At 37.6% G+C, this 16,421-nt stretch overlaps 1 protein-coding gene across 1 annotated transcript in view; it reads right to left on the minus strand.

The window, feature by feature from the left end:
- Positions 1-16,421, minus strand: part of LOC138316806 (kelch domain-containing protein 4-like) — a 45,798-nt gene that overhangs the window by 16,023 nt on the left and 13,354 nt on the right. Inside the window, exons 5-6 of the mRNA XM_069258462.1 lie at positions 4,727-4,793; positions 4,428-4,576 (exon numbers count right to left, since the gene is read on the minus strand). Of these exons, the coding sequence (XP_069114563.1) occupies positions 4,428-4,576; positions 4,727-4,793 (216 nt within the window). The remainder of the gene's footprint in view (positions 1-4,427; positions 4,577-4,726; positions 4,794-16,421) is intronic.

Raw genomic sequence — 16,421 nt, forward strand, 5'->3', positions numbered from 1 at the left:
GTCCAGTATTAACACAAAAGGGAACTGTGAACTGTCCAGTATTAACACAAACGGGAACTGTGAACTGTCCAGTATTAACACAAACAGGAACTGTGAACTGTCCAGTATTAACACAAACAGGAACTGTGAACTGTCCAGTATTAACACAAAAGGGAACTGTGAACTGTCCAGTATTAACACAAAAGGGAACTGTGAACTGTCCAGTATTAACACAAACAGGAACTGTGAACTGTCCAGTATTAACACAAACAGGAACTGTGAACTGTCCAGTATTAACACAAAAGGGAACTGTGAACTGTCCAGTATTAACACAAACAGGAACTGTGAACTGTCCAGTATTAACACAAACGGGAACTGTGAACTGTCCAGTATTAACACAAAAGGGAACTGTGAACTGTCCAGTATTAACACAAAAGGGAACTGTGAACTGTCCAGTATTAACACAAAAGGGAACTGTGAACTGTCCAGTATTAACACAAAAGGGAACTGTGAACTGTCCAGTATTAACACAAAAGGGAACTGTGAACTGTCCAGTATTAACACAAAAGGGAACTGTGAACTGTCCAGTATTAACACAAAAGGGAACTGTGAACTGTCCAGTATTAACACATGGAAACTGTGAACTGTCCAGTATTAACACAAAAGGGAACTGTGAACTGTCCAGTATTAACACAAAAGGGAACTGTGAACTGTCCAGTATTAACACAAAAGGGAACTGTGAACTGTCCAGTATTAACACAAAAGGGAACTGTGAACTGTCCAGTATTAACACAAACAGGGGAACTGTGAACTGTCCAGTATTAACACAAAAGGGAACTGTGAACTGTCCAGTATTAACACAAACGGGAACTGTGAACTGTCCAGTATTAACACAAAAGGGAACTGTGAACTGTCCAGTAATTAACACAAACGGGAACTGTGAACTGTCCAGTATTAACACAAAAAGGGAACTGTGAACTGTCCAGTATTAACACAAACGGGAACTGTGAACTGTCCAGTATTAACACAAAAGGGAACTGTGAACTGTCCAGTATTAACACAAAAGGGAACTGTGAACTGTCCAGTATTAACACAAAGGGAACTGTGAACTGTCCAGTATTAACACAAAAGGGAACTGTGAACTGTCCAGTATTAACACAAAAGGGAACTGTGAACTGTCCAGTATTAACACAAAAGGGAACTGTGAACTGTCCAGTATTAACACAAAAGGGAACTGTGAACTGTCCAGTATTAACACAAAAGGGAACTGTGAACTGTCCAGTATTAACACAAAAGGGAACTGTGAACTGTCCAGTATTAACACAAAAGGGAACTGTGAACTGTCCAGTATTAACACAAACAGGAACTGTGAACTGTCCAGTATTAACACAAATGGGAACTGTGAACTGTCCAGTATTAACACAAAAGGGAACTGTGAACTGTCCAGTATTAACACAAAAGGGAACTGTGAACTGTCCAGTATTAACACAAACGGGAACTGTGAACTGTCCAGTATTAACACAAAGGGAACTGTGAACTGTCCAGTATTAACACAAACGGGAACTGTGAACTGTCCAGTATTAACACAAACAGGGAACTGTGAACTGTCCAGTATTAACACAAAAGGGAACTGTGAACTGTCCAGTATTAACACAACAGGAACTGTGAACTGTCCAGTATTAACACAAAAGGGAACTGTGAACTGTCCAGTATTAACACAAAGGAACTGTGAACTGTGTATAACACAAAGGAACTGTCCAGTATTAACACAAAAGGGAACTGTGAACTGTCCAGTATTAACACAAAAGGGAACTGTGAACTGTCCAGTATTAACACAAAAGGGAACTGTGAACTGTCCAGTATTAACACAAAAGGGAACTGTGAACTGTCCAGTATTAACACAAAAGGGAACTGTGAACTGTCCAGTATTAACACAAAAGGGAACTGTGAACTGTCCAGTATTAACACAAACAGGAACTGTGAACTGTCCAGTATTAACACAAACAGGAACTGTGAACTGTCCAGTATTAACACAAAAGGGAACTGTGAACTGTCCAGTATTAACACAAACAGGAACTGTGAACTGTCCAGTATTAACACAAAAGGGAACTGTGAACTGTCCAGTATTAACACAAACGGGAACTGTGAACTGTCCAGTATAACACAAGGAACTGTGAACTGTCCAGTATTAACACAAACAGGGAACTGTGAACTGTCCAGTATTAACACAAACAGGAACTGTGAACTGTCCAGTATTAACACAAAAGGGAACTGTGAACTGTCCAGTATTAACACAAAAGGGAACTGTGAACTGTCCAGTATTAACACAAACGGGAACTGTGAACTGTCCAGTATTAACACAAAAGGGAACTGTGAACTGTCCAGTATTAACACAAACAGGAACTGTGAACTGTCCAGTATTAACACAAACAGGAACTGTGAACTGTCCAGTATTAACACAAAAGGGAACTGTGAACTGTCCAGTATTAACACAAACAGGAACTGTGAACTGTCCAGTATTAACACAATCAGGAACTGTGAACTGTCCAGTATTAACACAAACAGGAACTGTGAACTGTCCAGTATTAACACAATCAGGAACTGTGAACTGTCCAGTATTAACACAAAAGGGAACTGTGAACTGTCCAGTATTAACACAAAAGGGAACTGTGAACTGTCCAGTATTAACACAAAAGGGAACTGTGAACTGTCCAGTATTAACACAAACGGGAACTGTGAACTGTCCAGTATTAACACAAAAGGGAACTGTGAACTGTCCAGTATTAACACAAACAGGAACTGTGAACTGTCCAGTATTAACACAAACAGGAACTGTGAACTGTCCAGTATTAACACAATCAGGAACTGTGAACTGTCCAGTATTAACACAAAAGGGAACTGTGAACTGTCCAGTATTAACACAAACAGGAACTGTGAACTGTCCAGTATTAACACAAAAGGGAACTGTGAACTGTCCAGTATTAACACAAACAGGAACTGTGAACTGTCCAGTATTAACACAAACAGGAACTGTGAACTGTCCAGTATTAACACAAACAGGAACTGTGAACTGTCCAGTATTAACACAATCAGGGAACTGTGAACTGTCCAGTATTAACACAAAAGGGAACTGTGAACTGTCCAGTATTAACACAAAAGGGAACTGTGAACTGTCCAGTATTAACACAAAAGGGAACTGTGAACTGTCCAGTATTAACACAAACAGGAACTGTGAACTGTCCAGTATTAACACAAAAGGGAACTGTGAACTGTCCAGTATTAACACAAAAGGGAACTGTGAACTGTCCAGTATTAACACAAACGGGAACTGTGAACTGTCCAGTATTAACACAAAAGGGAACTGTGAACTGTCCAGTATTAACACAAACAGGGAACTGTGAACTGTCCAGTATTAACACAAAACAGGGAACTGTGAACTGTCCAGTATTAACACAAAAGGGAACTGTGAACTGTCCAGTATTAACACAAAAGGGAACTGTGAACTGTCCAGTATTAACACAAACAGGGAACTGTGAACTGTCCAGTATTAACACAAACGGGAACTGTGAACTGTCCAGTATTAACACAAACGGGAACTGTGAACTGTCCAGTATTAACACAAAGGGAACTGTGAACTGTCCAGTATTAACACAAATGGGAACTGTGAACTGTCCAGTATTAACACAAAAGGGAACTGTGAACTGTCCAGTATTAACACAAAAGGGAACTGTGAACTGTCCAGTATGAACACAAAAGGGAACTGTGAACTGTCCAGTATTAACACAAAAGGGAACTGTGAACTGTCCAGTATTAACAGAAAAGGGAACTGTGAACTGTCCAGTATTAACACAAAAGGGAACTGTGAACTGTCCAGTATTAACAAATGGGAACTGTGAACTGTCCAGTATTAACACAAAGGGAACTGCGTTTGTCAGTAAGATTACAAAGCTAGAAAACTGTTTTTCCATGTGAAACAATTGAACTGTCAGAGGCACATCAGCGCCAGTCCAATATTTCAAAATATAACGTTTTTCAGGCTTGAATCTCATACAAAGTATTTGGACAAAGGGACATTGTTAAGCTTCTTCAAAAATGTCCAGCCACAGCAAATAAGGAAATTAACTGTTACTGTCCATGTATATAATGTGGTATTAACAGTATAAGTTTTTGTCTTAGAGTGATTATTCTGAACATGATCGTTAACATCTGGGACATTCCTACTTGAGGACGTGTACAAATGGTTTAGAAAACCATTACATGATTGAAAGAAAGGAACTGTTTATTATATTCCAAGTCAAGAAATACAATATTACGGTATTCAACTAATCGTGAACTGTACCAGTGATGGTACAATTATGTTGTTCAGGATATCAAGGCTGGGCACGCAACAAAGTAGGTAACTGTGAATTCCTATCCAGGCTATATAACACATAAAGGGTCGTAAAAACTGTCCAGTACGCCCCACCAACAGCGAGGCTTGAACTGTGTCCTGGTGTGACAGCCAATGACATACCACATCTGGCTGTGGGTTTGGTGCCAGACTGTTTCATGTGAACCCATTTCCATTTGAGGGGTGAATTCTCATCGATTACTTTACCTGTGACATAATATATTACCAGTATAATAAATAAAACCAGAAAGCTATCCAGTGTATAAACTTCCTGTACATAAAACACATCTAGAGCAGCAAAACACCAAGTTATTGGTTAAATTCAGTTTTATCCCAACAGATTTAGAGAGTGTCAACCTGTCACACATCCCACACCCTTTTTAGAATACATGATAACAAATATATAACCCCATCCACTCTTTGACTGAAATACAATCTAAAAAGTTTGTCTAAATAGTTGACAAATCAAAGGAAAAGGTACGTTAAGACTCGAATATGGCCCCAAAATTAATTATCCAGTAAAGAACAACATATTTTGCCATATAACTGTTTAATACATTTGTTAACACATTACATCCTGAAAATATCTCGCATGTGCCAATTATGTTCACTATGACGTCATCAACAGGCAGTTTCCCGCCAATTTTCACAAAAATCCTTAAAAATCATACTTTTTGAGTGGTTTTCTCTAAAAATGAATGTGGCCGCCTTCGTGGAGCAGAAAGAGATTTTCACACGTTGTGTATCGTGTATTTACGCTTATCCATGCAAAATATAAAGTTGCTCCAAGGTGGCGGCCAAATCCATTTCAAGCCTTTTCTAACCTAAAGATGATGAATTTCTAGCAAGATTTGGCGAGAAGAGGAAAATCATAAATTTGATGACGTCAGAGGTGGAGCACATCGTGTACATGGTTACAAAAAGTTATGTTTTTATGAATGGCAAGTATGAGAGTATTTATTGATGTGAAATTGATGTGGATCAGAGTTAATATTTTTCGGCCTGAAAAATTAAGGCCAAATACTGGTCCTATTGTATCTACTCCTTTACCTGGCTAACCCCTGAATACCACAAATTGACAGACAGACGTAAAGAAATGCGACATTAGAATCCAGATGTCCCTTTATTGTAGCAATCACAAGCATATTCTGTTAGATACCAAGAGACTTGTATGAACTAACTTTCTGTGGAGAGATCTGAATGAACAAACCTTCAGTGGTGAGATCTAAATGAGCTAAGTTTCTGTGGTGAGATCTAAATGAACTAACCTTCTGTTGTGAGATCTAAATGAACTAACCTTCAGTGGTGAGATGTAAATGAACTAAGCTTCTGTGGTGACAACTAAAAGAACTATCCTTCAATGGTGAAATCTAAATGAGCTAAGCTTCTGTGGTGAGATCTAAATGAACTAACCTTCAGTAGTGAGATCTAAATGAACTACCCTTCAGTAGTGAGATCTAAATGAAATAAGCTTCCGTGGTGAGATCTGAATGAGCTAAGCTTCAGTGGTGAGATCTGAATGAACTAACCTTCAGTGGTGAGATCTAAATGAACTAACCTTCAGTGGTGAGATCTAAATGAACTAACCTTCAGTGGTGAGATCTAAATGAACTAACCTTCAGTGGTGAGATCTAAATGAACTAACCTTCAGTGGTGAGATCTAAATGAACTAACCTTCTGTGGTGAGATCTAAATGAACTAACCTTCAGTGGTGAGATCTAAATGAATTAACCTTCAGTGGTGAGATCTAAATGAATTAACCTTCAGTGGTGAGATCTAAATGAACTAACCTTCTGTTGTGAGATCTAAATGAACTAACCTTCAGTGGTGAGATCTAAATGAACTAAACTTCAGTGGTGAGATCTAAATGAACTAACCTTCAGTGGTGAAATCTGAGTGAACAAACTTTCTGTGGAGAGATCTAAATGAACTAACCTTCTGTTGTGAGATCTAAATGACCTAACCTTCAGTGTTGAAATTTACATTAACTAACCTTCTGTGGAGAGATCTAAATGAACTAACCTTCTGTGGTGAGAAATCTAAATGACCTAAGCTTCAGTGGTGAGATCTAAATGAATTAACCTTCAGTGGTGAGATCTAAATGAATTAACCTTCAGTGGTGAGATCTAAATGAACTAACCTTCTGTTGTGAGATCTAAATGAACTAACCTTCAGTGGTGAGATGTAAATGAACTAAGCTTCTGTGGTGACAACTAAAAGAACTATCCTTCAATGGTGAAATCTAAATGAGCTAAGCTTCTGTGGTGAGATCTAAAATGAACTAACCTTCAGTAGTGAGATCTAAATGAACTACCCTTCAGTAGTGAGATCTAAATGAAATAAGCTTCTGTGGTGAGATCTGAATGAGCTAAGCTTCAGTGGTGAGATCTGAATGAACTAACCTTCAGTAGAGAGATCTAAATGAACTAACCTTCAGTGGTGAGATCTAAATGAACTAACCTTCAGTGGTGAGATCTAAATGAACTAACCTTCAGTGGTGAGATCTAAATGACCTAACCTTCAGTGGTGAGATCTAAATGAACTAACCTTCTGTGGTGAGATCTAAATGAACTAACCTTCAGTGGTGAGATCTAAATGAATTAACTTTCAGTGGTGAGATCTAAATGAATTAACCTTCAGTGGTGGAGATCTAAATGAACTAACCTCTCTGTTGTGAGATCTAAATGAACTAACTTTCAGTGGTGAGATCTAAATGAACTAAACTTCAGTGGTGAGATCTAAATGAACTAACCTTCAGTGGTGAAATCTGAGTGAACAAACTTTCTGTGGAGAGATCTAAATGAACTAACCTTCTGTTGTGAGATCTAAATGACCTAACCTTCAGTGTTGAAATTTACATTAACTAACCTTCTGTGGAGAGATCTAAATGAACTAACCTTCTGTGGTGAGATCTAAATGACCTAAGCTTCAGTTGGTGAGATCTAAATGAATTAACCTTCAGTGGTGAGATCTAAATGAATTAACCTTCAGTGGTGAGATCTAAATGAACTAACCTTCTGTTGTGAGATCTAAATGAACTAACCTTCAGTGGTGAGATCTAAATGAACTAAACTTCAGTGGTGAGATCTAAATGAACTAACCTTCAGTGGTGAAATCTGAGTGAACAAACTTTCTGTGGAGAGATCTAAATGAACTAACCTTCTGTTGTGAGATCTAAATGAACTAACCTTCAGTGTTGAGATTTACATTAACTAACCTTCTGTGGAGAGATCTAAATGACCTAACCTTCTGTGGTGAGATCTAAATGAACTAACCTTCACTGGTGAGATCTAAATGAATTAACCTTCAGTGGTGAGATCTAAATGAATTAACCTTCAGTGGTGAGATCTAAATGAACTAAGCTTCTGTGGTGAGATCTAAATTAACTAACCTTCAGTAGCGAGATCTAAATGAACTAACCTTCTGTGGTGAGAATCTAAATGAACTAAGCTTCAGTGGTGAGATCTAAATGAATTAACCTTCAGTGGTGAGATCTAAATGAATTAACCTTCAGTGGTGAGATCTAAATGAACTAACCTTCTGTTGTGAGATCTAAATGAACTAACCTTCAGTGGTGAGATCTAAATGAACTAAACTTCAGTGGTGAGATCTAAATAAACTAACCTTCAGTGGTGAAATCTGAGTGAACAAACTTTCTGTGGAGAGATCTAAATGAACTAACCTTCTGTTGTGAGATCTAAATGACCTAACCTTCAGTGTTGAAATTTACATTAACTAGAACCTTACTTCTGTGGAGAGATCAAAATGAACTAACCTTCTGTGGTGAGATCTAAATGAACTAACCTTCAGTGGTGAGATCTAAATGAACTAAGCTTCTGTGGTGAGATCTAAATGAATTAACCTTCAGTGGTGAGATCTAAATGAACCAACCTTCAGTGGTGAGATCTGAATGAACTAACCTTCAGTGGCAAGATCTAAATGAACTAACATTCTGTGGTGTGATTTTAATTAACTAACCTTATGTGGTGCGATCTAAATGAATTAACCTTCAGTGGTGAGATCTAAATGAATTAACCTTCAGTGGTGAGATCTAAATGAACTAAGCTTCAGTGGTGAGATCTAAATGAACTGACCTTCTGTGGTGAAATCTGAGTGAACAAACTTTCTGTGGAGAGATCTAAATGAACTAACCTTCTGTTGTGAGATCTAAATGAACTAACCTTCAGTGGTGAGATCTAAATGAACTAACCTTCAGTGATGAGATCTACATTAACTAACCTTCTGTGGAGAGTTCTAAATGAACTAACCTTCAGTGGTGAAATCTGAGTGAACAAACTTTCTGTGGAGAGATCTAAATGAACTAACCTTCTGTTGTGAGATCTAAATGAACTAACCTTCAGTGGTGAGATCTAAATGAGCTAAGCTTCTGTGGTGAGATCTTAATGAACTTACCTTCAGTGTTAGATCTAAATGAACCAACCTTCAGTGGTGAGATCTGAATGAACTAACCTTCAGTGATCAGATCTAAATGAACTAACCTTCTGTGGTGAGATCTAAATGAACTAAACTTCTGTTGTGAGATCTAAATGAACTAACCTTCAGTGGTGAGATCTAAATGAACTAAACTTCAGTGGTGAGATATAATGAAACTAACCTTCAGTGGTGAAATCTGAGTGAACAAACTTTCTGTGGAGAGATCTAAATGAACTAACCTTCAGTGGTGAGATCTAAATGAACTAACCTTCTGTTGTGAGATCTAAATGACCTAAACCTTCAGTATTGGGATTTACATTAAACTAACCCTTCTGTGGAGAGATCAAAATGAACTAACCTTCAGTGTTGAAATCTGAGTGAACAAACTTTCTGTGGAGAGATCTAAATGAACTAACCTTCTGTTGTGAGATCTAAATGAACTAACCTTCAGTGATGAGATCTAAATGAGCTAAGCTTAAGTGGTGAGTGTTCTGAATGAACTAAACTTCAGTGGTGAGATCTAAATGAATCAACCTTCAGTGGTGTGATCCTAAATGAACTAACCTTCAGTGATGAGATCTAAATGAGCTAAGCTTAAGTCGGTGAGATCTAAATGAACTAACCTTCAGTGGTGAGTTCTAAATGAACTAAGCTTTTCTGTGGTGCAGTATCTAAATGAATTAACCTTCAGTGGTTGAAGATCTAAATGAACCAACCTTCAGTGGTGAGATCTGAATGAACTAACCTTCAGTGGCAAGATCTAAATGAACAATCCTTCTGTTGGTGAGATATAAATGAATTAACCTTCAGTGAAGAGATCTAAATGAAATGACCTTCTGTGGTGAGATCTAAAATGAAACTAACCTTCAGTGGCTAAGATCTAAATGAACTATCCTTCTGTGGTGAGATCTAAATGAATCAACCTTCAGTGAAGAGATCTAAATGAACTGACCTTCTGTGGTGAGATCTAAATGAACTAACCTTCAGTGGTGAGAGATCTAAATGAACTAAGCTTCTGTGGTGAGATCTAAATGAATTAACCCTTCAGTGGTGAGAATTCTAAATAACCAACCTTCAGTGTGTGTGAGATCTAAATGAACTAACCTTCAGTGGTGAGATCTAAATGAATTAACCTTCTGTGGTGTGAGTGTTGAGATCTAAATGAATTAACATTTATTTTGTGAGATCCCCCTTTGTGTTTCAACCTTCTTAACAAAGGGAGATCTAAATGAACTAACCTTCTTGGTGGATATCAAATGAACCTAGGACATTTAATTTTGTCTTCCCCTTGTTACTCTCAGGTTTTTACCTATAACAAGTGGATACTAGGACATTTATTTTGTCTTCCCCTTCAGTGGTTTCTGAGGGTGAACAAACCTTCTGTGGGAGACTATTAAAGGACATTAATTTGATGAGATCTAAATGATTCTAACCTTCTGTTGTGAGATCTAAATGAACTAACCTTCAGTGGTGAGACATCTATTTTGAACTTCCCCTTCAGTTGTGAGATCTACAACAAAACTTATATTAGGACATTTACCTTCCTTGTTTCAGGGTTCTAAATGAACTAACCTTCAGTTAGGACATTTATTTTGAACAACCTTCAGGTTTTTTATCCTATATTAGGACATTTAATCCTTCTGTTTGAGATCTAACAAATGAACATTAGGACAATTTTGTCTTCCCCCAGTTTCTAAATGAGCTAAGTTTTGTTTTGGAGAGATCTAAATGAACAAAGGGGCATTAGTGACATTTATTTTGTCTTCCCCCTTGTTTCAGGATCTAAATTACTAAGCTAACTGTGGTGAGATCTAAATTAGGACACCTTCAGTTTTGTCTAAATGAACCAACCTTGTTTCAGGGTTTCTGAATGAACTAACCTTCATTTTGTATAACTAAAAGAACTAATTGTGGTGACATTTATGTCTATAACGGTGTGGACTACACCCTTGTTTCAGGGTTTACCTTCTCCTTACTAGGACATTTATTTTGTATCCCCCTTGTTTCCTACCTTGTTTCAGGCTTTTTACCTATAACAAAGGGACATTAGGACATTTATTTGTCATCCTCCTTGTTTCAGGGTTTTTGCCTATAACAAAGGGATATTAGGACATTTATTTTGTCTTCCCCCCTTGTTTCAGGGTTTTACCTATAACAAAGGGACATTAGGACATTTATTTTGTCATCCCCTTGTTTCAGGGTTTTTGCCTATAACAAAGGGACATTAGGACATTTATTTTGTCTTCCCCCCTTGTTTCAGGGTTTTTTTACCTATAACAAAGGGATATTAGGACATTTATTTTGTCTTCCCCCTTGTTTCAGGGTTATTACCTATAACAAAGGGACATATTAGGACATTTATTTTGTCATCCCCCTTGTTTCAGGGTTTATTACCTATAACAAAGGGACATTAGGACATTTATTTTGTCATCCCCTTGTTTCAGGGTTTTTACCTATAACAAAGGGATATTAGGACATTTATTTTGTCATCCCCCTTGTTTCAGGGCTTTACCTATAACAAAGGGGACATTAGGACATTTATTTTGTCTTCCCCCTTGTTTCAGGGTTTTTACCTATAACAATGGGATATTAGGACATTTATTTTGTCTTCCCCCTTGTTTCAGGGTTTTTACCTATAACAAAGGGATATTAGGACATTTATTTTGTCTTCCCCCTTGTTTCAGGGTTTTTACCTATAACAAAGGGATATTAGGACATTTATTTTGTCTTCCCCTTGTTTCAGGGTTTTACTACCTATAACAAAGGGACATTAGGACATTTATTTTGTCTTCCCCCTTGTTTCAGGGCTACTACCTATAACAAAGGGGCATTAGGACATTTATTTTGTCATCCTCCTTGTTTCAGGGCTACTACCTATAACAAAGGGATATTAGGACATTTACCTATACTACCTATAACAAAGGGACATTAGGACATTTATTTTGTCTTCCTCCTTGTTTCAGGGCTACTACCTATAACAAAGGGACATTAGGACATTTATTTTGTCTTCCCCCTTGTTTCAGGGTTTTTACCTATAACAAAGGGATATTAGGACATTTATTTTGTCTTCCCCCTTGTTTCAGGGTTTTTACCTATAACAAAGGGATATTAGGACATTTATTTTGTCTTCCCCCTTGTTTCAGGGTTTTTTACCTATAACAAAGGGACATTAGGACATTTATTTTGTCATCCCCCTTGTTTCAGGGCTATTACCTATAACAAAGGGATATTAGGACATTTATTTTGTCTTCCCCCTTGTTTCAGGGTTTTTACCTATAACAAAGGGATATTAGGACATTTATTTTGTCATCCCCCTTGTTTCAGGGCTTTTACCTATAACAAAGGGATATTAGGACATTTATTTTGTCTTCCCCCTTGTTTCAGGGTTTTTACCTATAACAAAAGGGACATTAGGACATTTATTTTGTCTTCCTCCTTGTTTCAGGGTTTTTTCCTATAACAAAGGGACATTAGGACATTTATTTTGTCTTCCCCATTGTTTCAGGGTTTTTTGCCTATAACAAAGGGGCATTAGGACATTTATTTTGTCTTCCCCCTTGTTTCAGGGTTTTTACCTATAACAAAGGGACATTAGGACATTTATTTTGTCTTCCCCCTTGTTTCAGGGTTTTTGCCTATAACAAAGGGACATTAGGACATTTATTTTGTCTTCCCCCTTGTTTCAGGGTTTTTGCCTATAACAAAGGGACATTAGGACATTTATTTTGTCATCCCCCTTGTTTCAGGGTTTTTGCCTATAACAAAGGGATATTAGGACATTTATTTTGTCTTCCCCCTTGTTTCAGGGTTTTTACCTATAACAAAGGGGCATTAGGACATTTATTTTGTCATCCCCTTGTTTCAGGGTTTATTACCTATAACAAAGGGACATTAGGACATTTATTTTGTCTTCCTCCTTGTTTCAGGGCTACTTACCTATAACAAAGGGATATTAGGACATTTATTTTGTCTTCCTCCTTGTTTCAGGGTTTTTACCTATAACAAAGGGACATTAGGACATTTATTTTGTCTTCCCCCTTGTTTCAGGGTTTTTACCTATAACAAAGGGATATTAGGACATTTATTTTGTCTTCCTCCTTGTTTCAGGGTTTTTACCTATAACAAAGGGACATTAGGACATTTATTTTGTCTTCCTCCTTGTTTCAGGGCTACTACCTATAACAAAGGGCATTAGGACATTTATTTTGTCTTCCCCCTTGTTTCAGGGTTTTTACCTATAACAAAGGGGCATTAGGACATTTATTTTGTCATCCTCCTTGTTTCAGGGTTTTTACCTATAACAAAGGGACATTAGGACATTTATTTTGTCTTCCCCCTTGTTTCAGGGCTTTTACCTATAACAAAGGGACATTAGGACATTTATTTTGTCTTCCCCCTTGTTTCAGGGTTTTTACCTATAACAAAGGGGCATTAGGACATTTATTTTGTCTTCCCCCTTGTTTCAGGGTTTTTACCTATAACAAAGGGGCATTAGGACATTTATTTTGTCTTCCCCCTTGTTTCAGGGTTTTTACCTATAACAAAGGGACATTAGGACATTTATTTTGTCATCCCCCTTGTTTCAGGGCTATTACCTATAACAAAGGGGCATTAGGACATTTATTTTGTCTTCCCCCTTGTTTCAGGGCTATTACCTATAACAAAGGGGCATTAGGACATTTATTTTGTCTTCCCCCTTGTTTCAGGGCTATTACCTATAACAAAGGGGCATTAGGACATTTATTTTGTCATCCCCCTTGTTTCAGGGCTATTACCTATAACAAAGGGGCATTAGGACATTTATTTTGTCTTCCCCCTTGTTTCAGGGCTATTACCTATAACAAAGGGGCATTAGGACATTTATTTTGTCTTCCCCTTGTTTCAGGGTTTTTACCTATAACAAAGGGGCATTAGGACATTTATTTTGTCTTCCCCCTTGTTTCAGGGTTTTTACCTATAACAAAGGGGCATTAGGACATTTATTTTGTCTTCCCCCTTGTTTCAGGGTTTTTACCTATAACAAAGGGACATTAGGACATTTATTTTGTCATCCCCCTTGTTTCAGGGCTATTACCTATAACAAAGGGACATTAGGACATTTATTTTGTCTTCCCCTTGTTTCAGGGCTATTACCTATAACAAAGGGCATTAGGACATTTATTTTGTCTTCCCCCTTGTTTCAGGGCTATTACCTATAACAAAGGGACATTAGGACATTTATTTTGTATCCCCCTTGTTTCAGGGCTATTACCTATAACAAAGGGACATTAGGACATTTATTTTGTCATCCCCCTTGTTTCAGGGCTATTACCTATAACAAAGGGACATTAGGACATTTATTTTGTCATCCTCCTTGTTTCAGGGTTTTTACCTATAACAAAGGGATATTAGGACATTTATTTTGTCTTCCCCCTTGTTTCAGGGTTTTTACCTATAACAAAGGGGCATTAGGACATTTATTTTGTCTTCCCCCTTGTTTCAGGGTTTTTACCTATAACAAAGGGACATTAGGACATTTATTTTGTCATCCCCCTTGTTTCAGGGCTACTACCTATAACAAAGGGACATTAGGACATTTATTTTGTCTTCCCCCTTGTTTCAGGGTTTTTACCTATAACAAAGGGGCATTAGGACATTTATTTTGTCATCCTCCTTGTTTCAGGGTTTTTACCTATAACAAAGGGACATTAGGACATTTATTTTGTCTTCCTCCTTGTTTCAGGGCTACTACCTATAACAAAGGGATTAGGACATTTATTTTGTCTTCCTCCTTGTTTCAGGGTTTTTTACCTATAACAAAGGGACATTAGGACATTTATTTTGTCTTCCCCCTTGTTTCAGGGCTATTACCTATAACAAAGGGCATTAGGACATTTATTTTGTCTTCCCCCTTGTTTCAGGGCTATTACCTATAACAAAGGGACATTAGGACATTTATTTTGTTTTCCCCCTTGTTTCAGGGCTTTTTACCTATAACAAAGGGGCATTAGGACATTTATTTTGTTTCCCCCTTGTTTCAGGGTTTTTACCTATAACAAAGGGGCATTAGGACATTTATTTTGTTTTCCCCCTTGTTTCAGGGCTTTTACCTATAACAAAGGGGCATTAGGACATTTATTTTGTCTCCCCCTTGTTTCAGGGCTATTACCTATACAAAGGGGCATTAGGACATTTATTTTGTCTTCCCCTTGTTTCAGGGCTATTACCTATAACAAAGGGGCATTAGGACATTTATTTTGTCTTCCCCCTTGTTTCAGGGCTATTACCTATAACAAAGGGGCATTAGGACATTTATTTTGTCTTCCCCCTTGTTTCAGGGCTATTACCTATAACAAAGGGGCATTAGGACATTTATTTTGTCTTCCCCCTTGTTTCAGGGCTATTACCTATAACAAAGGGGCATTAGGACATTTATTTTGTCTTCCCCCTTGTTTCAGGGTTTTTACCTATAACAAAGGGACATTAGGACATTTATTTTGTCTTCCCCCTTGTTTCAGGGCTTTTACCTATAACAAAGGGACATTAGGACATTTATTTTGTCATCCCCCTTGTTTCAGGGCTATTACCTATAACAAAGGGACATTAGGACATTTATTTTGTCTTCCCCCTTGTTTCAGGGCTATTACCTATAACAAAGGGGCATTAGGACATTTATTTTGTCTTCCCCCTTGTTTCAGGGCTATTACCTATAACAAAGGGACATTAGGACATTTATTTTGTCTTCCCCCTTGTTTCAGGGCTATTACCTATAACAAAGGGACATTAGGACATTTATTTTGTCATCCCCCTTGTTTCAGGGCTATTACCTATAACAAAGGGGCATTAGGACATTTATTTTGTCTTCCCCCTTGTTTCAGGGCTATTACCTATAACAAAGGGGCATTAGGACATTTATTTTGTCTTCCCCCTTGTTTCAGGGCTATTACCTATAACAAAGGGACATTAGGACATTTATTTTGTCATCCCCCTTGTTTCAGGGCTATTACCTATAACAAAGGGACATTAGGACATTTATTTTGTCTTCCCCCTTGTTTCAGGGCTATTACCTATAACAAAGGGGCATTAGGACATTTATTTTGTCATCCCCCTTGTTTCAGGGCTATTACCTATAACAAAGGGGCATTAGGACATTTATTTTGTCTTCCCCCTTGTTTCAGGGCTATTACCTATAACAAAGGGGCATTAGGACATTTATTTTGTCTTCCCCCTTGTTTCAGGGTTTTTACCTATAACAAAGGGGCATTAGGACATTTATTTTGTCTTCCCCCTTGTTTCAGGGCTATTACCTATAACAAAGGGGCATTAGGACATTTATTTTGTTTTCCCCCTTGTTTCAGGGCTATTACCTATAACAAAGGGATATTAGGACATTTATTTTGTCTTCCCCCTTGTTTCAGGGCTATTACCTATAACAAAGGGGCATTAGGACATTTATTTTGTCTTCCCCCTTGTTTCAGGGCTATTACCTATAACAAAGGGATATTAGTACATTTATTTTGTCTTCCCCCTTGTTTCAGGGCTATTACCTATAACAAAGGGACATTAGGACATTTATTTTGTCTTCCCCCTTGTTTCAGGGTTTTTACCTATAACAAAGGGATATTAGGACATTTATTTT

The sequence above is a fragment of the Argopecten irradians genome, chromosome 2 (genome assembly GCF_041381155.1).
Source record: "Argopecten irradians isolate NY chromosome 2, Ai_NY, whole genome shotgun sequence".
Taxonomy (NCBI): domain Eukaryota; kingdom Metazoa; phylum Mollusca; class Bivalvia; order Pectinida; family Pectinidae; genus Argopecten; species Argopecten irradians.